General features: G+C 46.3%; 2 protein-coding genes across 4 annotated transcripts in view; both read right to left on the bottom strand.

Annotated features, from left to right (window-relative positions):
• Window positions 1-763: 763 nt before the first annotated feature.
• On the bottom strand, window positions 764-12,393 carry LOC144124310 (apolipoprotein D-like). Its single transcript, XM_077656945.1, has 5 exons — window positions 12,370-12,393; window positions 10,996-11,126; window positions 10,000-10,085; window positions 6,826-6,915; window positions 764-2,375 (listed from the first exon to the last, which is right to left on the bottom strand). The coding sequence occupies exons 1-5, from the start codon at window positions 12,391-12,393 to the stop codon at window positions 2,191-2,193; spliced, it is 516 nt and encodes a 171-aa protein (XP_077513071.1). The 3' UTR covers window positions 764-2,190.
• A 6,182-nt stretch (window positions 12,394-18,575) lies between these two features.
• Window positions 18,576-24,933, bottom strand: part of LOC144125610 (uncharacterized) — a 281,500-nt gene continuing 275,142 nt past the window's right edge. For all 3 annotated transcript variants that reach the window (XM_077659139.1, XM_077659140.1, XM_077659138.1), the window contains exons 8-9: window positions 24,411-24,518; window positions 18,576-20,556 (exon numbers count right to left, since the gene is read on the bottom strand). In XM_077659139.1, coding sequence (XP_077515265.1) covers window positions 20,396-20,556; window positions 24,411-24,518 — 269 coding nt within the window. In that variant the 3' untranslated portion in view covers window positions 18,576-20,395. The remainder of the gene's footprint in view (window positions 20,557-24,410; window positions 24,519-24,933) is intronic.

Raw genomic sequence — 24,933 nt, 5'->3', positions numbered from 1 at the left:
AGAAAATGAAAACTATAGGTGGAACGTTAGGAGACAGGAAGAGAGCACAGTGCGTCAGGGAACAAACGCGAGTTAAGAGGAAACTCCATGGGCGCCAAAAAGCGATGCGACGAAGCGATGCGGTGTGGCCAGAACCGCCGTTGCATACTGGGAAAACCCTGTGTAAACGACCGCGCCAGTCGGCATGCGCGATGTGCACCAACGGATATGTGCGTTCGTTGGGTGCTGCGCACTCCGGCTTCGTAAACACTGCCGTAATTTTTCACCTCGATCTACTCATAAGCGAGCAAGCTGTGCAAGTGGGCACTTTCGCCGCGACTGATTCTGCATCGACCGCTGAATTGCAACGGCACGGGTTCGGGCACCCGTAACCGCGGCACAACACGCATTTCACCCTGCGGTGCGCCCTCCCTCAGCTCGCACGAAATTTTGTTAACCCATCGTTACCGGCAGCAGAATGTACTTTTTCTCTTTTAATATTGTGGCTCGCCCTCACAGCTATGGCAAAAGCAATATTCTCTCTTCGACGATGCAACGGCGATGGCGGTGACCAACCCGGCGCTCCGGCTGAGACAAAGATGGAACAGTGGCGAGGTGCAATATGACAAACCGGAAGCGTGTTCTGCGAGCAGGGGTCCGGTTGGCTTGTCTTACGAGGCAGTTCCGGGTGAAAATTTTGGGAATCCAGAACCGAGCGAAGGGACAAGCGACACGGGCAAAGCACTTCGCCTTTAATGACACCCTAGTCGAAATGAAGAAGAAAAAGGGGGCATATGTGCAGTGCATGTAATGCGTACAGCAGGTAAACCCTGGTCCCTCAAGGTAACAACGGATTCCAATAGAGGGCAACCGTAGCAAAGAGCTGCGGAGGGTCCGGGAGGCGTATGAGACTATAGAAAAATTGCGGGGATAAGATGGCCGCTGTTAGCGGAAGACGCAGTTAATTGGAGCTCATGGAGTGCGGGAGGCCTTCCTCCAACAGTGGGTGTAGTTAGGCTGATAACGAAAATGCTGCGCGCCTGCAGGCAAGAGAACGCCCAAACAGGCAAACATCGAGGTTTAGGTCTCAGTAGTTATAGAATGCTATGGATGCCTCGACCTCGAGCAGTGAAAGCGATTGGCAACTCCCACGTTTTTTGTTTTTTCATTGTACGGTAGGTGTCGGCCCGTTGCCCTGTATGGTTTCGCTAAAGTCCGAATCACATCCTCATTGCGTTTTTGAAACTTATCGCGAAGTGCGAATAAGACGAGCCCTATATAAAATTTAGGTGCTCCCGGGGCCCCCCGTTAAAGCGCCTGCCGACCTGCACGAATACTCCAGGAGTCAGGTCGCGAAAACTATGAATGAAATGCACAACTTCTGAGCATCTAACAATTTAATTCCGGTGCTGTGTGTCGCAGGACATCACCTTAGCTCCCCCTTCCTTCAAGACGTGGTTGGCCTCTTATCGGTGCCTCCCAAGTTTTTATGCGAAAGCGTTAAGGCCCCGTGTCGGCGTTGCCGTCGGTGTGACAGAAAAATGAGGCCTAGTCGATTACAAGAGGCTCCCATAGATGGCGCCAGCCACACCGGCGGCGCATAGGAAACCCCGGACCCTCGGGCCCTCGGGTTGCGAGCCAGAAATGGTACCGCTCTGCCATGCATACACGTTCGTACGGCTTGGCTAAAAAGGGGCTTTACATGCATGTCGGGTGGTCTTCCCCATGATTGTGAAAGAGGAAGCAGGGTCCGTGTCTGCCTGGGCCAGAGCGCCGCTGTCGCGTCATATCCTCAGAGGGGGAGCTTAAGTGTCCCCCAACTTTTTCGCAACTTGGGTTACTTACTGCAAACACAATGACAATTGGAGTAAAACTTTGAACTAACGATTCACCACCGAGATAATTCTTTATTCTAGCCAATCATGGAGGTTCATTAGCCGTCGAATGGAAGTCTACTACGTCGCAAGTTGCTTTGCAACAGTTCTCGTTGGTTCTGCATTGTCGACGCTTACATCTCCTTCGGCTTAATAGCGGATCCAAAGCCAGTGCTTGAAGTGCCGCACCTGCCGCTGAAATCCAACGCACAGGTTCACAGAAATGCGTCCAGCGTCACCTGAATATAAGGTCGCAAGCGACCACAGGACCTCAGTCACACTTCCAGAAGAGCAAATCCTTTAGCTAGTGTACCAAGAAAAAGGCCATGCGCGACCTTCAGAAGAGGAGCACATTCGCGGGGTGCGAAGTGTTCAATGGCTTCTTGCGCATGTCGTGACAAGAAGAAAAGTTCTGCAGCGAGAGTTCGTTTGGTGCAAATCCGTAGGCCTCTAACAGTTGGTGCAGTACCTGCAAGGTGTCACGGTGCAGCCGTGGTCTTCGCGATTGGATCCAGGCCCACTCTGAAACAAGTCACAAATTTGTTGGCTTTATTCTGTTTCGCGGCTGTCACCTTAAATTGTACTGTAGCACGGGACTGTCAGGGATACACGCCGTTGGGATTCACAACTAGGCATAACATTAGAGTTGTTTACGAACCAAGGGCGCCAGTGACACATGGAAAGATATTTGGTAGCAACCAATATTGCAACGCAAAACATGCACGCGCGAGGCAGCAGTAATAGGCAGGACAAATTCAGCCGTCAGTCATTAATCTGGTTAAGGAAATTCAATACAATCTTTATAATATGTACGGACAGGATTCTATATTCCTAAAACGAAATAATTTACAAAATGCTCCTCATGCACTATGTGTGTGCATGCATATACTGTCAGTATAACGCTAGTAAGAAATTAGCGATCGCTGACCAGATCAAAAAATGAATACCATGTTTAGTATGTAAGCAAAGAACACGTAAAAGGCTCTGAAACGTAATTATTAATTTTGGCCTGGTCAGTGACTGCAAATTAGCCTATTTCTGACATGCATCCATTCCGAACTGTACGGAATTCCATCGAGCACTTGACTATACAGTACGAAACTAACGCAGTGTTCTCTTCAAAGATCCTCGCTTAAGTGAAAATGCCTTCTGTTTTTCTTGAATATTCATTTGGCTAACACGTAAAAATGAGCATACCTTGCGCAGCGGCAGTTTTACGCTGCAATGTTTCTTGTATGGTGTGGATAAAGGGCGGTAATGAGAATTTTCCCGCAGCTTGAGCGTACCAGAAGGTTGGAATAAGGATAACATTATCCTAATCCATAAGGAAGGGGACGTCAAGGAGTTGAAAAATTACAGACTGATCGGCTTATTGTCCGTTGCCTACAAAGTATTTACTAAGGTAATCACTAATAGAGTCAGAACAGCCTTAGACAGTAATCAACCAAATGATCAGGCAGGCTTTAGTAAAGGATACTAGACAATAGACCATATTCACACTATCAATCAGATGATAAATAAACGCGCAGAAATTAGCCAAATCCCATATATAGACTTCATTGATTACGAGAAAGCATTTGTGGAAACTTCATTAGTCATGCAAGTATTGCGGAATCAGGGTGTAAAAGGGCCCTATATTAAAATTCTGGAGGATATCTATAAGGCCTGCACAGCTACCATAGTCCGCAATAAAGTGTGTGTATGGGGGTTTCACGTCCCAAAGCGACTCAGGCTATAAGAGACGCCGTAGTGAAGGGCTCCGGAAATTTCGACCACCTGGGGTTCTTTAACGTGCACTGACATCGCATAGTACACGGACCTCTAGAATTTCGCCTCCATTGAAATTCTACCGCCGCGGCCGGGATCGAACCCGCGTCTTTCGGGCCAGCAGCCGAGCGCCATAACCACTCAGCCACCGCGGCGGTTAGTCCGCAATAAAGTGAGCAATAAAATTCTTTTAATGAAGGGTGTAAGGCAGGGAGGCACGATCTAGACAACACTATTCACCGCATGTTTACAGGAGGAATTCCGAGGCCTGGATTAGGAACAGTTACGGTTAAGAGTTAATGGCGAATGCCTTAGTAATGTGCGAATCGCTGATGACATGGGATGAACTGCAAAGCATGATCAATGAGCTAGATAGGCAAAGCAGAACGGGGGGTCTAAAAATTAACACGCAGAAGCAGGGAAGCAGAAGCGCATGAGAGAGTCGTTTGCCGTGCATGCGGTGGGCGTAGTCTGGTTGATGACGATGATCGTTTGAGGATCCTCAACTGGGCGGGACCTCGCTAACCCGCCGTTGTAAAGGGTGCAGAGTCGTGCTCTAGAAGCAATATATTAAGAGCGTGTCTATGGACAAAGGAAAATTATTGTCTCCATCCACGTGCGCATTAATCCGCGATATCATGCTTTCTAAGCCATCGAAGTTGTATGGAAAATCCGTCCTTGCCTGCAAGACCCATTGCTTGGCTCAGCGGGGGCAATAGAACACGTTTATTCGGTTTCGTTGGCTACTTGTAAAGTCTTTCCATAACGGAATACCCCAGCAATACCAGTCGCTTGATTGTTGCGGCCCCGTCTGCTGGAAACGTCCATATTCTCCGGAACTTTGTTTTCGACTGTGAGCGAAGGCTTATTATAACCTAGAGTTCTGGGCAGAAAAGCCAGTTTTCACTAAAACTGTGCGCTTAAACAACAACAACAACAACAACAACAGAAAGAAAAACGCCGGCAAGCCAGGAAAAAGTAGCTGAGCCAACAAGGCTTCTGGCAGCAGTCAGGAGCCAAAAACAGCAGAAGTGTCGGCTTCTCTGCTCTACATGGTTCCTGACTAGCCACGTGATTGTGTCTGGCCAACAGAGGCGAGACCTGCGCGTGCAAAGCGAATGCCCAGCTCTGCTCTCATCGAGAGTACTAAAGGGTTAGCTCAGCCGTTGCCGCGGCAAGTTCAAGTTGGCGCTTTCAAACCTTAGCCGTTGAAGCGCTAGCTTGAGCTCTACGAGAGGCTTGTATGACCTGAAAGGTAACCCTTGTTTTAAGCTAGAATTTCTTGGATGAATATGTACTTGAAAACCAGGCTCTCCGGGGGCAAACTAGAAATTTATAAAACAACACTCTGTTATCTAGCTTTCTCAGGCCCACAACTTACTCTCAGTGAATGTTACGGCATTGGTAAAAGCACGAATAGTCCCCAATCTTGCGCAGTTGTATTGTTCTTGGCCGCGACATTGAGATGAAATTGCGCGGTTTTGTCGTCCACCCTTTGGAAGTTTCCCCCCCGGGGAGCTGCCAGCCACGTTTCCGTGCTGCTTTGGTGCTGTTGCGCCACCTGTAGAGGTTGCGCGTAAGCGCGTTGCACACTTTGTGGCCTCCGAGACGGCTCTGGGTTATCCACCTTCTCACTCTTTCCGACTGCGGCGCTAGGGTCGTCTTTGCCTCTACGCCGCTTTGCCGCGTTCTGCGTCGCGCGGCGGCGTTCAGTTTGTATTACGCACACGTTGACTTCGTTTACGGTGCCTGGTACCTTCCTTGAGACGAGAACGTTTACGTTACGGCCGTCGCGGAAAGACACCAATCAATACACGGCAAAATAGTCAGACTGCGGAAAAGATCGAGCATGCGGAACGTAACCACGAGGTTTTGTGGAGCAGTTGGCACACTGTCACTCAGTTTCGGAATCTCAAGAAATCTCAGACTTGGACAGCAATACCGATCCGACATATGAGCGCTGGGAGGCAACCCTTCATAGCCACAGTCCCCTCGACCAGAAATCGTTGGTTGAGAGGGGCCGGGTTATGATGGCGACCGATGGGTTCTCCTACAGAACCAACTCAGTATTTATGCTCTTAATAAATGTTTATCCTCCTCCTCCTCCTCCTGCTCCTCCTCACTATTCAGGCCTCTGACACCATTTCTTATGGGAATTTTATTGCTTGCTTTATGGAGTACTATGATAGCTATGACTGATGAGGTTTCGAGTGAGTTTTCACGTATTCATCTAATAGCATCTCATTAGAAAAGGTGCTTGAATATAAGTATTTGAGTGTTATTTTTACTAGTAACTTATCTTGTTAGAAGCGTATTGTTTCATTTGCAGCACAGCCCTCATGAAATTAGGATATTTAAGAGGTGTTTTGCCTGAAGTTCCTAGAGTTCTTATTGTTGTACAATTCATTAATGCGTCCCTTACTTGATTACCTTGCGTTATATGGAACCCTCACAAACTAAAATATATTACCAAGATCAAAAGTGTTCAGAAAAAAGTCGTTTGCTTCATTTGTCATCAGTACCGACGTGATTTTCGCCAATTTCCGCCCTTCCTTCATTGTAACCAAGAACTTTAGCGCCGCCATTTAGAATCTTTTAAATTTCTTTATTGTATTACACATGCTCGTTATCGACTTTCATGTACCAGTTATATTACCCCCGCTGAAACCACGGACACATGATATTACCATAAACTTATCCTTGTCCCTTATTATGCTCGAACCAATGCATTTAAGTACGGCTTTTTCCCTCGTACCATCGAGGCTTGGAGTTTGCTGCCTGCTCATTCCGCTCCCTATGTTGATATTATTAGTCACATATAGTCACTCACTTTGTTAACCTCACAGAATTGTAAGTAAATTCATGCTATGTTGGAGTTGTTGTGTTTTCTAGATTGTTTGATTGTAGTGTATATTTATCTTGCATTTTCAATGTACACCCCCAATCCTGCGGTAGCTTCGAATAGAGCTGCAGTATGTAAAAATAGATAAGTAAAAAATATTCGAAGGTATATTTGTTGTCTTTTTTGGCCCTGACTGGACGAGAGAGCTCTACATTTTACAGTTCTGCGAACAACTTGTGAGATGAAATACAGAAATTCTGCAGATATAAGTTTGCGGCAAATGACACAGGACGTAGTTAACCGGGCGTCATTGAGAGAGGCCTTTGTCCTGCAGTGGGCGTAGCATGGCTGACGATAACTTACTGTTGAGTGGAGCGAGGTCCAGTGTGCAGGCAACTACAACAGCATAGTCTTTGTAGTTTGTGCTGACCACAGTGTAGTAGACACCTTCACCTGAAGAACAGAATGAAAGAACATTAGCCAAATGAAATGTAGAGGGATGCAGCGCGAACTTTCAATACTTTCAAGAATTACTGCTAGCGCGGTACCTTAACGCAGACGCTCCCAAAACGTGCTGATCCTGGCGGCCGCATGTAACTCTTGTATCCCTTTTAGAAAACTGGCACGTTCGCCTTCCCAAATTTTCGACTAGGGCGCCAGTTTATAGAAAAGTTTATAGAAAGATTATAGATAATGATATTTTCTATCGAAGTTTAGTTATTAAACATTATCAGTGGCATGTTGGAAGAAAAAAAGAGGACATCCTATAAGTTCGCTCGGGAAACTGGTAGACTGAACAAGCAGTAAATCTGCGAAAACATCCTAAAACTTTGTCAATTAAGGACACAGCCAGCATTCAAAAGCATTTAGACGCCGCAGTACCCGGTGATAGAGCAGCTTGAGAGAGTCGTCGTTAACAGTACTAGAGCTTTCCAGACGATGCCAGCATGGAATGTGATAAACGAGTGCGCAAAATCCTGGTAAAGCGTGGGGGGTGTTACTCGAGTGGATCAAGTACCTCTGTACGTCACCCCTCACCAGTCTCGCGGTGGGGAGCACGCTCAAGATGGTGTCAGAAGCAACACATGCAACTGTTCGCAACGTCTACAACACGTCAGTGGCCAATAAACTGCATCAGGACAAGACAAGGCCTCCTCCCACTGAAAGCCCCCGCAACAGCGGAACGAAAAACCGACGTCGAAATCGAATCCAAAGACGCAGTGTGAAAGCCAGCTGCACTGTAGAAGCACCATCATCTTGAAAAGCTTTAATCATGAAACCATTAAGGCGAAATCACCACTCGTTAAAGCATTGAGGACCGTCGCGTCAGACTGCCGATCGTTTGCTCAGTTTTTTCGCGTAATTAACCTTTACAAAAAAACATTGACTGTCCATTTACATTTCGTTGAGGTTTTGTTGCCTTGACGGTTTGTCAATGATAATTCAACAGTCATTGAATTTCAACAAACCTCAATGAAATTTTTGTTGCGAACTCCTCAGCACAGTATCTGTTGCGTAGTACATGTTCTTGAGATCCGGTCGAGAGGCTGGTGATGTAGCTGAGCCTAGCATAAGTAAAGTGGGCCTAATCTATATGCACCTGGCATACTTTAGTCTTGCCATCATGGGTGAGAACGCAGCGCCTGAAAAGACTCCAGTAAGCCGCTCAAACTAGCCCTTTCAGAGGAAAGCTGCCTATTCTACAATGCACCCTCAGGCCTACGTTTTGTGGAAATTCGTATGCACGCTCATGGTAAAGCGGCTCTTGCTGTTGGCTTTACTCTTGGTGTTCTTGAAGTAATCAAGGTATTTATTTAACGAACATCGCATGTGAACTGAATAATTTCATGGCACACGAAATAAACACAATAAACACGAAATAGCCACAATAATAATTTCGATAGCTTTGATGATTGCCAGTTCATCACCTGTATCGATCGAGGCACCGTTGATGAAGCGAAGTAAACGAGCGTCAGTGGTGTGTGTGTGTGTGTGTGTGTGTGTGTGTGTGTGTGTGTGTGTGTGTGTGTGTGTGTGTGTGTGTGTGTGTGTGTGTGTGTGTGTGTGTGTGTGTGTGTGTGTGTGTGTGTGTGTGTGTGTGTGTGTGTGTGTGTGTGTGTGTGTGTGTGTGTGTGTGTGTGTGTGTGTGTGTGTGTGTGTGTGTGTGTGTGTGTGTGTGTGTGTGTGTGTGTGTGTGTGTGTGTGTGTGTGTGTGTGTGTGTGTGTGTGTGTGTGTGTGTGTGTGTGTGTGTGTGTGTGTGTGTGTGTGTGTGTGTGTGTGTGTGTGTGTGTGTGTGTGTGTGTGTGTGTGTGTGTGTGTGTGTGTGTGTGTGTGTGTGTGTGTGTGTGTGTGTGTGTGTGTGTGTGTGTGTGTGTGTGTGTGTGTGTGTGTGTGTGTGTGTGTGTGTGTGTGTGTGTGTGTGTGTGTGTGTGTGTGTGTGTGTGTGTGTGTGTGTGTGTGTGAGTGAGTGTGTGTGTGATCTTTTGACTTCGGCTCTCGTTTAACCATATTTATACACTATGCAGGAAAGCGAACAGTTTAGGAATACTTTCTGACAGCATCCCTGTGCAGGTTGATGAACGTAGTTCTATTTGTCGTTTGTGCCGCGGCATGTCCATAACTGACGGAAACATTTTCTGTCAGCGGTGAAGTGCCACTGGCTCTAACGGTGACGTCGGGTGTGTGGGGAACATAAAATAATAGGGAGCAGGTATTTGGCCGGTGAACACGCATACGTTGCTGCGCGTTTTTACCTGATTTCTGCTGAGCCTGACTTCAGGTGAGTTGTTTGCTCAATTTGATTTCTTCAGGAATCTTGCTCCTTCGGTCACTGCTTCTGGCTCCTGCTTATGTTTCCCTTGACGATTATTTTTCTTATAATCGGGCAAGTGGCGTTTTCGAGTGTATAGCCAACGAAGAGTTGTGATCAGAAAGTGTTCAAATCTGGCTTGTTTTGCTCTATCGAGCACAAGCTGGCCGTTTTAGTCATCGGCCCCAAGTGCAACTCATTGTTGTCTTGTATTTGGCGAAGTTGTCCATTTTTTGTCGCCGCTATGTTCGTGGTGTATACCTTCGGGCAGGCTTGGGCAGCGGAGCCAGCCCAAATGGAAAAAATTGGGCTAAGCCGGGTCCAACTTTGGCGAGGTCGGCGAAGTGTGTGGGCCCTTGTGTCTACCTCTTCTGGCCGTTGGGATACAAACGCAAAGAGGACACAGGACAAAGATAATAGTGAAAACAGTGTCTGTTACTGCGCCTGCTGTCCTAGATCTCTGCAGTTGTGCACACCGTGGCGCGCATCAGCTAAGCAGTCCAGTTCCAGAGGTGGATTTGAAAAAGAGGAGGGCAGCGGCTGCCCCCCCCCCCCCCTCCTAAGTGAGCAGTTTCTCATAAAAAAAACTATGCTGAGCCCCATTTTGTTGACGAAAAAATAGCAGAAACACGCGGCCGCTCGTAAGGCAGAGATAATGAGCCAAAATGACTACTCCGTCAACTGCCCTCCCAACCGCTGTGATGGTTGCCCGTTTTGGACTACTCACGATCGTCTTCGGTGATGACAGTCGCCCCGTCACACTTCGATGGATCGATGAATATCGCGTCGGCTTCCAAGGACACCACGTTATTGCTGCAATTTTATAACAAAGAAGTTATTCACATGTAACTACAGGCAGTAGAATTTGTTTCTATGTAAAAGCGTTTTGTGAAATGCAGGCGCAGTCTATCGATCTCAAACTAACTGCTCGATGGATACGGACTTGACCACAGAAACAGCAGTCGATAACAAATAAAGTGTGCTGCGTTATTTTTTGTTTCCTTATTTTGGCGTGTTAATGTGAGCAACAATTTCTTGTCTCATGAGCAACTTTTACCACAGATGACCTTGTAGTGCAGTTCTCTCAGTGCTCACAAAAGGACGTTCACATCGGTTCAGACTGCAAGCACATTGCTTATTGCACTGTAACATTAGGCATAAAGTTTCTTATTTCAATATTTTGTTGTGATTAATTTATTGATTACTTTACAATGCTGTCGCTCTTATAGCGACGGCCTAGCAAGTTTATCATGAACGTATGTACACATGGGTGCGACAACGATTAAAACAAAAACAAAAAAGATGTTGCAGTCCCAGAGCAAAAAAAAAATTAGCTAGAAAGACAAGATGTAAGGCTTCATACATTCTGGGATTGTACATGACCGTAGTTTTGTGGACGGCTGGTTAACCTAAAATGCCCAGGAGAAGAAAACATTGCACCGTGAAATCAGTCCCCGGTAACGCTTCCAGTACAGACTCGGTGACCGGGCTGCTTCTTAAAACCAAAGAAAGAAAAAAGTTCGTTGCTTCAAATATGCTCACTGAGATAAAGCGGAACTAAGTGTCGGGGAATTTCGGCTTCACTCTAAAATCGCATGTGATTATCTCTTCGCCGCCGAAAGTAGAAAAACTGATATTTGCGTCTGCACTAAACCAAGAACACTAGCTCCGTAACAGCGTGTTTCAGTCGACAGTCAGTACAGCAGAATCTGCGTTGACGTACCTGACGTCGAGAGCTTTCTTGACGATTCGCAGACCAGCAGAGCCCAAAGGTTTGTACTGCGTCATCACACAGTGCAGAGTATCTGAGTATGGATCAGAGGTCTTGGCCAAGTCATACCACCGTCCTCTGAACTGGAAGAAGTTTATGTTAACGAAAGTTAATATTCACGAAAGCGGGATTCGCACGAGCGACTCCTACTTAGAGCGCTGCTATGTTTCCCGCCGTAAAAGGAACAGCCTGAGGACGGCTAGCACAAAACGGGCGCTTGGACCTCATTTTGCTCGAAGACTACCCCGCAAATAGAATCATTGCCGAGAACAGGCGCTGAACCTGTTGCCTTCTTGTGGCTACCCCACCGCAATGCGATGAACATTTCGTTACAGTCCACATCTCCTTACTCAAGCCGGGTAATCGACAAATGGTGCGTGCGGTTGTTGAAATACCTAAAATGATTGACAGGGCATTTTAACCTCGTTTATATATGGTAGTGCGTTCAGGCGGCTATTCTGTAGAGTATTTCGCGCTGGGTAAAGACGCCTATACTGAGCTTAAAGCCGGAAGCAGCACAAATCCAGCGGAGACGTTTGCACTAATTTGTCCTCGACCGACATAAACGGGAAACCCTACTTGTCGTGCTATAATTCGCCTGTCATAACAATCGAAGGCCAGCAGACCAGTCTGCGGTAAGCTCGAGACGGGTTGCGTCAGCAGGACCACAAACGACGTAGGTTAACTCGCTCTACCAAACATGTAAATTTCAAGGAAACATTGTGAGCCAAGACGTACGGAGCCCGAATTCAGCTCACTTTCATATGAGCCGCGCAAACAATGTTACACAAAAGAACTTAAGGCCACTGCGGCGAAAATTCAGTCTTCACGTCACCGCTAAAAGCGGTTCAATACTTAAAATGTAGCATGCAAGACATTTTCTGTAGAAATTGCAGCACGGCCTTACATCGATACAGCCTGCAAAAAGGTGAAAGTAATGCAGTTTGATATGGGGTAGCAGAATTTTCGTCCTGACCCTTGTCTGAACGGCTGGTTTTCGCATTCGAGTCGTTTTTGTCAACGAGGGTCGTGTAAATGAAGCACGCGCAACTGAATTGTGAGTATACGTCTTCTGTCGTTTAGGCTGGTTACACTTGCCTGCTTTACAACGTGGTCCACTCCACGCCGCACCTTCCACTTATCGCTAACTCATGAAAAATCTCCGCTTCAGTTATGCTCCAGATATTTAATGTCAAACGCCCCTTACCAAGTATGGACTAAGCGTACTCAACTTTCATTTCACCCCTTCGCACAGGACAAAGTAACGCTGCCCATGCAGGAAAGAAAACTGCCGGTGTACAATGGGGAGCAGACGTACTTACATACCTTGGACGGCTGAAAACGCTTCATGGCTGGAATGTCGGAACAGTGCTTATGACCAACTGCAATAGGGACGCTCTGAATAAAAACAGTTAGTCCTAGAACCCTAGTCACCCACTTTTGCATATTCTCTATAAGGACTACGCTTACAAGTACGATAGCAGTATTACAAGCTGCAAAAGTATACAACTGCAGGTGCTTCCAGGAAGCGCAAAATCCCAAGCAGACAGTGAAGCGAGCGCTTTGGCCAGCGATGCCCGACACAAGTGAGCTCGATGCCAGCGGGTGGTCTAATGCCACTGCGGGGAGCGCAGAAAGCGACGGCATAATTGCCGTCAAAGCCCCCCTCCCCACTACTACCGCCAATAAGCGAATGACGCTTTTGTTATCTGGCTGTGACGAATAGCCCGGGGTAGTTAAACGGGCCGGCAATGAGGCGTACCGCTAGGGGGTCGGCGGGCGCATCCAATAGTGCGTGAAAACCGGAGCGAATCCAGTCGGCTGCTCCCGCTCGCAACGTGAGCCTGACCCCGGGTCACTGGTGTTCAGCGTCACGCACCAGAGACTGAATCCGCGCCTGCGCAGACGGTAAGCATTCGCGCCGTGCTGCTCTTGAGCGCAGCGTTTACGGACCCTTCAGAGCCAACAATTCTCTCCCTCAGCGGGCCTTCCTCATTGGGATGAAGACCCTATTTAAACCGCGCCAATGAAGAAGGCTTTGCGCAGACGAAGGCAAGGCCTCTTGTTGAAACGTTGGCAAGCACCCTGAGGCTTTCCCCTCCCTTGTTCACTTTGTGATTTAATATGGACAAAAACATTTTTGGGAAAAAGTTTATGATCGCAATTTTCTCGTATAACGTAAGATTTCAGAATAACAATCAATATATCCACCGACCACCACTGGCAGTCTTGAATTTTGTTTGCTATTAGCGTTTTTGCTATCGTCAAAAGCGTTGGTGATTGGTTTTCTATGGCAGTCTTAACTTCTCGATGCGATCGATGGAAACACGTTAAAAGAAAGACTTTGTTGTACATCAGGTGAATGCACCGTTACCTTCAATATTTTCGTAACTGTGTCTTCCAATTTTTCATATTCAAAATTTTTGTCTGGGAATGTTGGACATGTTCAAAGCTCCGGTTCAAGAGTCAATGTGTGCTGTAATGGTTAGTACATTCAGCTGCAGGTCGACAGGATGGTGATTTGAATATTGTTTTTGTTGTGTTGTTTTGTTGAAGTATGTACACAGGCAGTGTAACGTACTCCTTTGCCAAACTATGCGTGGAAGGGACAATGCGGCATATAACATTAGTAATAAAGCAAGAGCATGAATATCAATAAAGGTTTCGTGTTAACTTTAGCCCTCTGAGGGCGCTGTGTACACAATCGCGTACAAAAAGTAGCGACTTTTCTATGTACACAATTGTGCACACAGCAGAACTAAGTCACCGTTTTTTGTGAGAGTGTGCGCCCGCTAACATTTACTTTTTGTACCACACTAGCTGGAGGCTACTCATGTTGAACATAATGTCGCTTTTTACGTTGTGCAGTATGAGTACGTATAACAAATAAATTTGAAAATTAACAAGTGTGGTGCACATGCTTTCACAGAGCCAGGGGCGCTGACTTCACATTTTGCATTTGCCTTCTATGTACAGCTTTGAAAAAAATTGTTACCCGATTTTCCAACGCTTGGAGTGCATATTCGACAAATGTGGATCATTAAAAGCGAGCGGAAATTTTTCGCTGCCATAATTTGTGCGCGGTCATTGTGGTAACGGAGTGATGCGATCGACGTTATCAATCACTCGCCATCACACGCATTCTTTTTCTGCAGGACATCCACCATTTATGGAGGAGAAAAGGCGGCACGCGACATTACCGACCACGGCAAGTCATAAAACGCTACTAACCCCGTCTTGCAGCCCCCTCCACGACCGTCCCGGGCCTCTTGTGTCAAGGGTGATGCCTAGTAATGCCCTGTTCGGCTGCCGCCTCCCGTTTCAACAGTCATTATTTGCACAAAACGGCGTTGTGGAAGTGGTGTATGATTCCCGTCTATGGCCCAGTGCGCTGATCAATGCACAGCTGTACTTGCGAAACATTCACTTCTACTTTTGTCTAGAAGTTTTTTCTTTACTGCTTTGGTTGGCATTTCAAAAAGAATAATAACGCTTCATAATGCGACGGGCATTTTGCAACGGTTCGATAACCATCTCACATTTTGTGCTGTAGCGAAGAACGCAATGTGACTTCTGCCCGCTTTTAATTCGTGAGCTCAAAAGTGAGGGAAACCATGTCTTCAGGAAAGAGCTCTGCCACGGAAGATTTAGTGGACAAGTTTCAGTGAAGAAAATCTGTGTTGTTCATGACCTGATACTGCATTCGCAAAAAAAAAAAATCATGCACAAAACAGCCAGACGTCTGTTCCTGGCCGTACATTTGGTTTTCCAGGCCTTACTACGTTGGCTCTAAAGCCGGGATATCCGGAATCCTGGGACCGTAGAAAAAGCAGGACGCGTTACACACGTTCATTCTGAACATACTGAGAGGCAAGTGGGCCTCAGCTTTTACAGTGTGGCATCGGTATTCTCAAAGGAGTACTGCTGCTATACCGGAAAGGATGACATTGCTAGTTAGACAGGAACCTAGCTAGTGGGCTCGTCATCGACAGTTTTCGCTTCCACAAATCGACGCCAGAGTACGACTCATTTTTGTAGTGAGAGCTACACTGGGCTACCAGTCTAGCATTTCACGGTACGTGGGAGAGGCCAGTTGTGCGCATGCGCCGTTGCCATGGCAACCGAAGAGGAGCAAAGTGCGGCATGCGCTTCGCTGTCGCCGCGGCCGTGCGCCCGCTCCACTCAAAGCCGAGCGTGACGTCATGCGGATGATCAGTTGTGCGCATGCGCCGATACCATGGTAACTAGAGAGACCCCACCGCTGCGCCACGTTCTTCGTCGCCGCCTCGCCGCACGCCGCTCTATCACCCGAACCCCGCGTCGCATGCGCGGGATTGCGTATAAAAGGCGGAGATGCAGTGGGCGTCTGTATCACAACGTTTGGCATGCATGGAGAGAAGGAGAGTTCAGCCGCTGCTAAACGGTGGTATAGACAAGAGAAGATTAACTCTTCCGATCCTGAGGTTGTCGGTTGGCAGTTGGCTTGAACCAAATAAGAACGCTTGAATCTATGTATACGTGAAACAAGGTATCACCTCTGTTAGACATCTCCCTTCGATCGCGGTGAATAATAGTGAAGCCTGTTGTGTTCGGCTTCTGGAAAGCGGCATTATCATCCAAGGAGTCTACGTGGCACTGGGAACATCTGTAATAATAATAATAATAATTGGTTTTTAGGGAAGGAATTAAATGGCGCAGTATCTGTCTCATATCGGCGAACACCTGAACCGCGCCGTAAGGGAAGGGTAAAAGAGGGAGTGAAAGAAGAAAGGAAGAATGAGGTGCCGTAGTGGAGGGCTCCGGAATAATTTCGACCACCTGGGGATCTTTAACGTGCACTGACATCGCACAGCACATGGACGCCTTAGTGTTTTTGCGCCCGTGTGCTGTGCGATGTCAGTGCACGTTAATGATCTGTCAAGCAGAGATTTATGTGCCACGTGTATACCAGCCTAGGGCACTTTGTGTGACTTTGGGTGATTTCAACAGGAAACAGGACTCTCTTATACCCCTGTAACACGGGCACCGCAAAGGCCTCTGAAAATCGGGTCCCCATATCCAAAGGCGTAAGCAGTGCATGCAGCCACACGGCACAAATATTTCGCCTTTGCCGCTAAGGGCCTTGGTGGCGAAGGCGCCCGTCCGAGACCTTTGGAGCCCAAAGGCTCGGCCTTCGAGAACCTGCGGTGGCAGTGCCATCCAACGTCAAAAAGTAAAAGCAATGAAAAAATAAAATATGCAACCAACAATGTTTGAAAACATCTTAAAAATACGAAATGTGTGTCTGGTTTGCTTTTTGTACGAGTGTTTAAATTTTATGCCGAGATTTTAAGACAGTAAAGTGTTGCAGCAACACCAAGTGCCCCTGGTGGCCAAGGCACTACACAAAACCTGCTGCTGCTGATGAGAGCCGCTGTTGCAGCTCTTTCAAGGAAGCAATTAGAATTTAAAAAATTGTCTGAGTGAAACGAATGAACAGAATTCCCCACTTTAACTTTAAAACACTCACTCCAGCCGGCTCGAGCACAGCAGCGGGTACTAATGCCTCAACGACTGTTTCACCTTTGGGCTTCACCGTGTTGCAGCGTCGCCGCTCCTTTAAGCTTTCGCTCCTTTGGTGAAAAAAGGTGCCTTTGCTGGAAAGGCCTTTGACGAATGCCTTGTGACAGGGGTATTAGTCAGTGTATGAAAGAAAAGTTTGACTTTAATTTAGCTTCGGACCCTGGGGAACAACTATAGAGCTTGTATACTAAAGAGGCTCTACCAAATCGAAATACTGTATCGACAAAATTGAGACCGCTGCATGCTACTTCACAGATCATCGGGCAGTCTTCGTCTCTGTCAAGCAAAATGAATAAAAGATGTGTATACCCAATGTCTCTCATTGCTAAACATGCAGTGACCACAACAAACTCAACAAGAAAAACGTACCTCTCGCTATGTATATCCTGGCATAGCCGAGCTAAGCCACTGCCAATTTTTTCCTCTTTCCTCTTCAATTCCCTCTATACGTACCTTCGTGTGCATGCTAAACTAAACCGGGCGTCATGAATACTTTGACCTCCCTGCCTTTCCTTCTCTCTCTCTTATCGACAGGATTAGCCACGTACGCAGCAGCCTGGCCTTAAATGGCGACTCAAGAGGTTTTTGAATTCGACGAGCCTAAAGGGGTTGAATGTTTGCAGCATGCAGGGGAAGCATGCGGCGTTTTTTTTTTTGCGCTAGCAGTTGAAATCATGATGAATTCGCCGATTAAAGCCGCGACGTCGTTCAGGCTTCTCTGCACTGCGCAGCACCTGGTAGGGGCGCATGACGACGTCATATTGTGGAGGCGGTACCTTTCCAAGGCAGGAGCGCTTGCTCGACAGAAGAAATCAAGCACCAACGAAGGTAAAGCAAGCGCAGCGTTGCCTGGCGGCATTCGAGGAGGCATGAAAATGGGTGGGCGAAGGCATTGGAAGTCTGAAATCTGTCTCAACATGACGTCATCATCGAACTTCTTTGCACAGCACGAAGGTTTGAGAAGCCTGCACATTGACGCGGCTTTAATAGGCAATTACGTTACGATTTTAAAAGCTACCGCAAAAAAAAAAACTTCCAGTGCTTTACCTACAAACTTCACACATTTGAATCCTTATACCTCATTAAATTCTAAACAAAACAAAACACTTCATTTTCTTTTTAATATCTCCTACAAATGCATATGCTACTTTTCAAGAAGTATAACTCAACCAAAGGCAAACTGATGTATTTCGGAGTTTCACAGAAACGAATTCAGAGTATTCTACATGACTACCCTCCGTAACAAGAGCTGCTATCTGTTTCTGGGTCCTGCATTCGCCGAAAGCATGGGGTAACATAACGATTCTGTTCTGATTGTACTATTTATTGACCTTCTTCAGTGGCTGAAAGGAAGTCACGCCAGATATCTCTCCAGTACTCATTGAAATATCTCTCCCAGCCCTGATATTGCCAAGACCTGCTGGTTGAGATAGAGGTTTTTAAAAACAAATAAGAGTGGAGTTCATGAAAAGAATCATTACATTATATTGATTGACTTGTGTCACAATTCTGCGATCTATGACGCTTTACACACAAATGTGCACATGCCTGTAAAAAACTAACAGCAGATGATTTTCCCAAGAAAACAAGTTAGCTGGCATTCAGCATGTACAGACAATTTACGGGGGATAAATATTTTTCCCACTGAAATGTTGAGCTTAACTACTGACGTAATGTTAGCGTCTAAATTTAAGCTATGCTTAACCCCAATGTCTTACCAGCTATATCTAACTCAGAAGCATTGCAGTTAAACTGTTGAGAAAGTGCATGTAGAGAGTGGTAACATGGGTCAGTCTTTGACCTGCATCAGCTAGAAAATCGATGATGAAGGGAACAAGATCCAGCTTTCATGCTGAAAACCTGAAGAAACAAAATGAACGCTCACAGTGATCATTAACACACAAGGCTGTTCCCTTGTCCACCCACAGACACTGCATGTTCACCAGTGCCAGTGGTAAAATAAAGGCAAGTTCAACAGGCTTCACTGAAGTTTATTTACGACAACGGATTTACAGTCACTCAGACAAAAAAAAAAAGAAGTGTAGGTTGTTACTGCACAATAAAATTTACCAGTTCTCTTCTTAAACCGAAGCTTGAGAGAGACGTGCAGATGTATAAAAAGAGAGAAATGTCGGAGGGCGTGAAAAAACTCTAAGTTGTAATAAAGGTGTCAGAGATTGTGATATGATTGCAAAGCAAAACGTTAGACGTATCGTGTGTATTCGATTGCACATAACAAAAGCATTTCTTACCACCGTCAAAAAAAAAAGAAGCTTGTGCGATTACCAGTTGTAGCCACTGTTCTAAGGCACTAGTCGGCTTAGAAAAGACAAAAATATATAAGCACATCTTCATGCGCCTCTAGAATAAGAGAAAATATATATTACAAAAATAATTCATACGACTCTCCTAGTACATATATAAATAGGTGTTTTAAGCTTCACAGCAAGATTTGTTATATTTCTTGACAAAATACTTCTTAGAATTCACATCTTTCAAAGTATATTCAATATTTGCTTGAAAGCAAAAATAAAGTACGTCTCTACACCGGGCACTGACTTCGGCATTGTGACAGACCTGAGCTACTGCTGCAGCTCTTCTGCTCAAATTCAGTGGACGTTTTATGAAAGTATAAGTTGCCTCCTACATCGTCATGTCATATTGGCACTTTGATCGAAGCACCCTGTTTGCTTTTCAGACAAGAGAAAGGAGAGCGACCTGCACCAGTGTCTTTTAAGCAACATGAACAACTTCTTTTATCAGTGACAGCTGGTATCAGAAGCGCCACTCGTGAAAATAAAAAAATAAACAAGCTCTCTCAGGATCAAAGTGTTGGTCATCATAGCCATACTCTCCTGTCAGAAATAAAAAAGTCATGCCATACAGTTAATGGCAGTGGCAGGAGAAGATAAAAGTGGTAAGCATATATATTACTATCTTACAGTTGGCTGTGTCGCAGTCACACAAAATACCGGAAGGAGAATGAGTGAAGGCACAAGTGAGAACAAAAACATTTTCCAGCGAAGAGGATAACCTCTCAGTTGTTTCCTAGAAAGAACAGGAACACCTCTCATTTTCCAAACTACTCACTTGGTTTTGTGCAAAAGAACAAACTACGCGGTCTGCCTATCGCTTCCACACGTGGATTCAGCGCTCCATGGGACTATTCAATATAAATGCAAACACCGGCAGAGTTCGAACGAGCCCAGAAAAAACATTGTGCATTGATGGCACCAGTGGTTAGAAATATTCTCCCCAATAGATGTGCACTAAAGGTGACACCAAGAACAAGGCAGCCAAGCACAACAATTATGGTCGCAAGTTGCTTCGTCGTACTGTTCGATCTTCAGCAGGCGCTCAGTGAAGTCATGTAAGACTGCGGATCTTTGCGAGATTGTCAGCAGGACCGCCATGCTGGTACACACTGTAGATACAGAGCGAGCTCTGTGCCGCCCATGCTGAACAGACAATTCATGCTTTTACGCTGCCATACACCGTTTGCAGTTCGTTCAACAGAATGGTCACTGAAAAATACAGGACTTGCCCTGGACCCCGCACATCCCAGCATGGCTACCTGCATCACAGCATCTTCCAAAGGATGACGAAAGGCAGAAAGCACAACATATCAGTGTCTGACACTGAGTAACATCCTTAAGGCATGCCACAGCAGGCATTCGTCCAACAGCTCTTTGCGGTGACGAATGAACAGCGCATCATCACGAAGGGAAAGTCACGTTTGTACAAGTTGGCAGCACACACACACACACTCTCTCTCTCATGCGCCTGTTGCCTAGCAGATACGGCGGACGACTTGCAAGGTGAGCGGTCCGTCGGGCAGTTTCTTGAGGAAATTCCAGGCCTCGGTTCGCGTCATCTGGTAGGTGGCTTGAGCATTGATGGAGACCAGTTCGTCAGCCACCTGAAGGCGTCCGTCCCTCTCGGCAGCGCCCCCTACATCAAGTGAGAAACGAACAATTACGTTTGCACACAACAACATTGTCAGTGGCGTTTGCTCAGTCAACGGATAGCTATCAGTGCTCTATGTGGTTCCCCGCTCACCACGTCCTTGTTCACAAGCAGAGACCATTAACAAAGTACTGAATTTTATCTCCCATATTTTGTTTCTGGCAGTCAAAGCTCCTTGCATGCCTTGATGTGGTGCTAACAAACTAAACATTTCTCAGCACTCTTTCTCCAGCATTCCAGCAATGCCTCGCAATCTGCCAAGAGCTCCATCAGCCGTGGCTGAGGCCAGCTTTGCTAATTCAGAGGAACAACACACCACTTTTCTCTGATATTTAGGACATGGTTCATCTTATCCAACAACATTTGGTTAAGCAAAGCATTCTGAGCATTCTAAAGTCTGAGCATAGAGAAAGCAAAACACTTCCTGTGGAAAATATGACAGTACCAAAGTGTCAAGAGTGGTTGGACAGTGTCATCAATGCAGTGTGAACACTGCAAATCTGTGGCGCTGAGCAGATCGCTCACAAAGGTCCTCAAGGCGCAAAACATACAACTCAGGAAGCTATACTCAATTAATGCAACCTAAAAGCAAACAACAGATAAAATAATACTTTCGTTTGGTTATAAACTACTTAACCATCGATCATCTGATAATTTGCTAAGAAAGTCTCTAAATTCGATGTTTTTGAAATAAATAAGCATAATGAGAATATTTAGAGGCTCACACTTTTTGCTGGCACAGTGCTGCACTATACATATGTAAGAGATATGAACGACTGACGGATGCAATCAAGACCTCGAACAGCCACAAAAAAATGCCATCCTCAACAGTGACATGCTCAACGGAGTGAGAGACCACGCTGTGATGCCACGATCTAATGCTACAACACTTCATAATCCATCTGGCGGCTGAGGCTGTGGCAAAGTTCGTCCGCTAGTCCTTAGTGTGCGGTGGGGGACACCCTCCAGTCACCTGCGTGCATTCCACGAGGTGTAAACCCCCACCATTTCTGGTGGAAATAAAGGTTTTCTCTCTCTCTCCTCAACAGAAAACAACATTCCTGGCGAGACATCGCTTTAAGAACACAGTTGCGATCCTGTCGACTGCACCAGTTGCATCTCCCCCTTCAGGTGGCGATGAGAGGAAACACCTTGTTGATGATAAAATCAGGATTTCTTGATGACCCGGTGGTTCTAACTCGCAAACATTCACATTACTCAAAGAAAGAAGAAGGTTAACTATTTATTTAAAACATAAATAAAACAAGAAGAAACAAAGCAAGGAGAAAACTATTTACATGACTAAACCGTTGATCAGACGAATTCAGCCCTCGTACAACCCAGCGCGCTTGATTTTAAACCCTCTGTCTCCGCCCTTAGCGGGGACAGCCACTAATAAGATTACAAGCCACACACCTCACCAATCAGTGGTCAGGGAAAGGAAAATAAGGTTCCCGCCAACTAATCGCAGATTGGGGAAAGAGTGCTGATTAAACATTTGGGAAAGGAGAGGTCGCAATCAAATACACAAACAGCACAAACGTGACCACCCTCTCCCACGGCACCCACGGCCCAGCCGTTACCACTTTCCTCTCTCTCGCACACGCGACAAACATATGCCGACGAAACGATCCCTAAAGTGTTTACAGAACACACCGCAAGGGACAAACACAGTCGTTATGGGAATAGTGGGTTTCCGGTCACTCGGCTAATACTCAGCCGTATCTCGTGCGCCCCCAAAACCTCGGCCAACCCCTTGACAACGAACACATGTCGACAGCTGTACATGGTTAGGTTTCTTAAGACGGGCTATGCCCGTGACAGGCGCAGAGTAAACAAGGACGTCCGCCGCACGAAGGGGACGCAGGGACAGGGCGGGCCCCTTTGTTGGCGACTTCCGACCCCACTTCTGCGGCCTTCTTTGCGAACACGAGACCGACCAGTTCGCGGAAAGGTCAGCGAACTCCACAAACACCATGCAGCCAATCTGGATTGGTCATTTCACGGCAACTGAGCAAAACACGTTATTCGCAAAACATGAGCAGCACCTTATCGCTAGATTGAAACTAATTCACTCATTCACTTCGCATCTCTGCACTTGTTTCACGCCTCGATTTCATGGCACCTTTCAGCACAAGCATCACGGGACAATTTATCTCAGCCAGACTTTATTAGGCCCCGTAAAAGTCAGACGATTTGATATCTACAACGCTACAGAGCACTCAAGGAGTTTGAACAGGTCAGGCACCCTACCGGGAGATGACAGCATGCAGACATGACCTGTGATGTGAAGCCTACGTCTTGTAGCTGAACTCCGCTCACACGTAAATGTGCCATACATTAGGTAGAGAATGAAGATACTTTATGCAGGTTTTGAATTTCAGTATGCAGTTATGAACACTGACCACAAGTGATATGCAGCAATGCTTGTTTTAGGTATCCCCACCGCGGTGACATGTGCCTGTGGCATTCGCCTTCCATTTTGATGAAACCAAAATATAAAAGGTGCTCGTGTTTGTAAGATGTCAGTGGACGTTAAGAAACCTTAGGTGGTTTAAATTAATCAAGCTGTCCAAAAGAGCGTCTCTCAAAGCCCATGTGGAGCTTTGGGATGTTATGGCTTCACAGCTCCAGAGTCACTGCCATGGAATTTTACATTCATGCTCGCTGCCATACGTAGCAAGTATTTTATAATATTTAAATGGGACTTAAATCCAAAGAAGTATCTGCGTGAAAGCCAGACGAAATGACTCAGCATCACGTTAGACATGTCCATAAGCCCAACTACAATCGGCGCCGAGGCTGAGGCATTAAAAAAAAAACGCCGCCACCGTCTGAAAGACGCTGAAGTAACGAGCGTTAGCTGTTTGGTTTACTAGATGAAGAAAGCGAAGAACGCACCGCTCGTCTCGAGAAATGGCATGTAATACCCGTTGAAACGGCGTGGATTGCCAGCATGCTCGGCTACGCGTGCACGCACACTGCCTAGCGGAACGATCGCCCCCTAGCGTCATCTATCACAGAAATTACGATGCATGTCTACCCGTTGTCGAGCTGCTCCCCCTCAAGATATGTCCCAAACGGAGTTTGCTTCGTTTGGGGGGTCAAGGTTGGCCTAGAATTCGGCTTGTGGTGCAATATAGCAGCACTTCAATTAGTAATTGTATGTATACAGTGTTTACCTATTATGTAACTGTGGTTCTATTTCTATACCACAACCCATAGGGTTTTGCCTACCAAATTCGGTATACAACAGTTCCCGGATGGGTGCCTGTTGTCGGAGTATATATAGCGGAGCAAAAGTAGACTTGTGGTCCCTCAACGGGACAGTTTTCAGGATATTTTTGGTGAGGGCGGAAAGGAATGAGAAGGCACAACCAACTTTAATAACCGCCACCTTGGATTCGAGAAACCGAAACTATGCCGCCATTTCGTCCCCTGACGTCATGCTCACATAATTCCACCTCTATCCACCATATTGGACCGTGACTTCATCATTGGCACGCGGCAGGTGGTTGTTTCTACAATGCTATTGCAGATGGCGCTACAAGTCTCAATGCGAGATGCGCTGTTTTCTACTTGCAGCCACAGATGGCGCTTTGATCTCAGGGCGGTAGGAGACCTCACGATATCTCGAAACGTGATGAGTAGTTGCTGGCACAGATGGCGCTGTGATCAAGGGTGGTAGCAGACCCCACTAAATCTCGAAACATAATAACTAACACTCTTAAATGATCAGAGGGCTGTGTAAAGTTGGAGCGATATATCAATTGTGTGATATCATGATTATGATATAGGCAACATTACGAGCAGCAACTCGGGCAGCACTTAGGGTGTACCTCGAAAGATCCTCTTCACGACTAGCGGCTTGTCTCCAAGCGGAGAATCTTTGCCACCTTCCAAGGTGAATCCCAAGCCAAGGCCATCCTTCACCAGGACTATTTTTTCTGCAATAAAAAAATGTGAGGAGTAATGTAAGGATCACAAGGCAGGCGTAGACTACCATGCGGCAATCCTTGTATAACAACTCTTTCTGTCATATGGCCTGTGTGTGACATATACAAGCTTCGTCTAATCCTGTGGCACAATATTTAAAGTGCAATGCGTGCCACAAGTCTACACACAGACTTCGCAGACTATTTGCGGCACCAAAAGGCATTTACTTAATGTATACAATGATGATTAAACTGCACTGAATCCGGTTAGAGTGAGAGTTAGGAGTTAGCAGTTGAAGTCATCAAAGTTGGCTCTTTTAATACAATGAAGAGGTGTGTTCATATGAAAACAAAAATAAGAGAAAGCTGGTACTTTACAATACGAGATATTCTCATTGTGGGCTCTTCGACGCTCGACGCTTTTGCA

Source organism: Amblyomma americanum, chromosome 3 (genome assembly GCF_052857255.1).
Source record: "Amblyomma americanum isolate KBUSLIRL-KWMA chromosome 3, ASM5285725v1, whole genome shotgun sequence".
NCBI lineage: Eukaryota > Metazoa > Arthropoda > Arachnida > Ixodida > Ixodidae > Amblyomma > Amblyomma americanum.
Note: the sequence above shows the minus strand (reverse complement) of the source record. Positions and strands in the feature narration are given on the sequence as shown.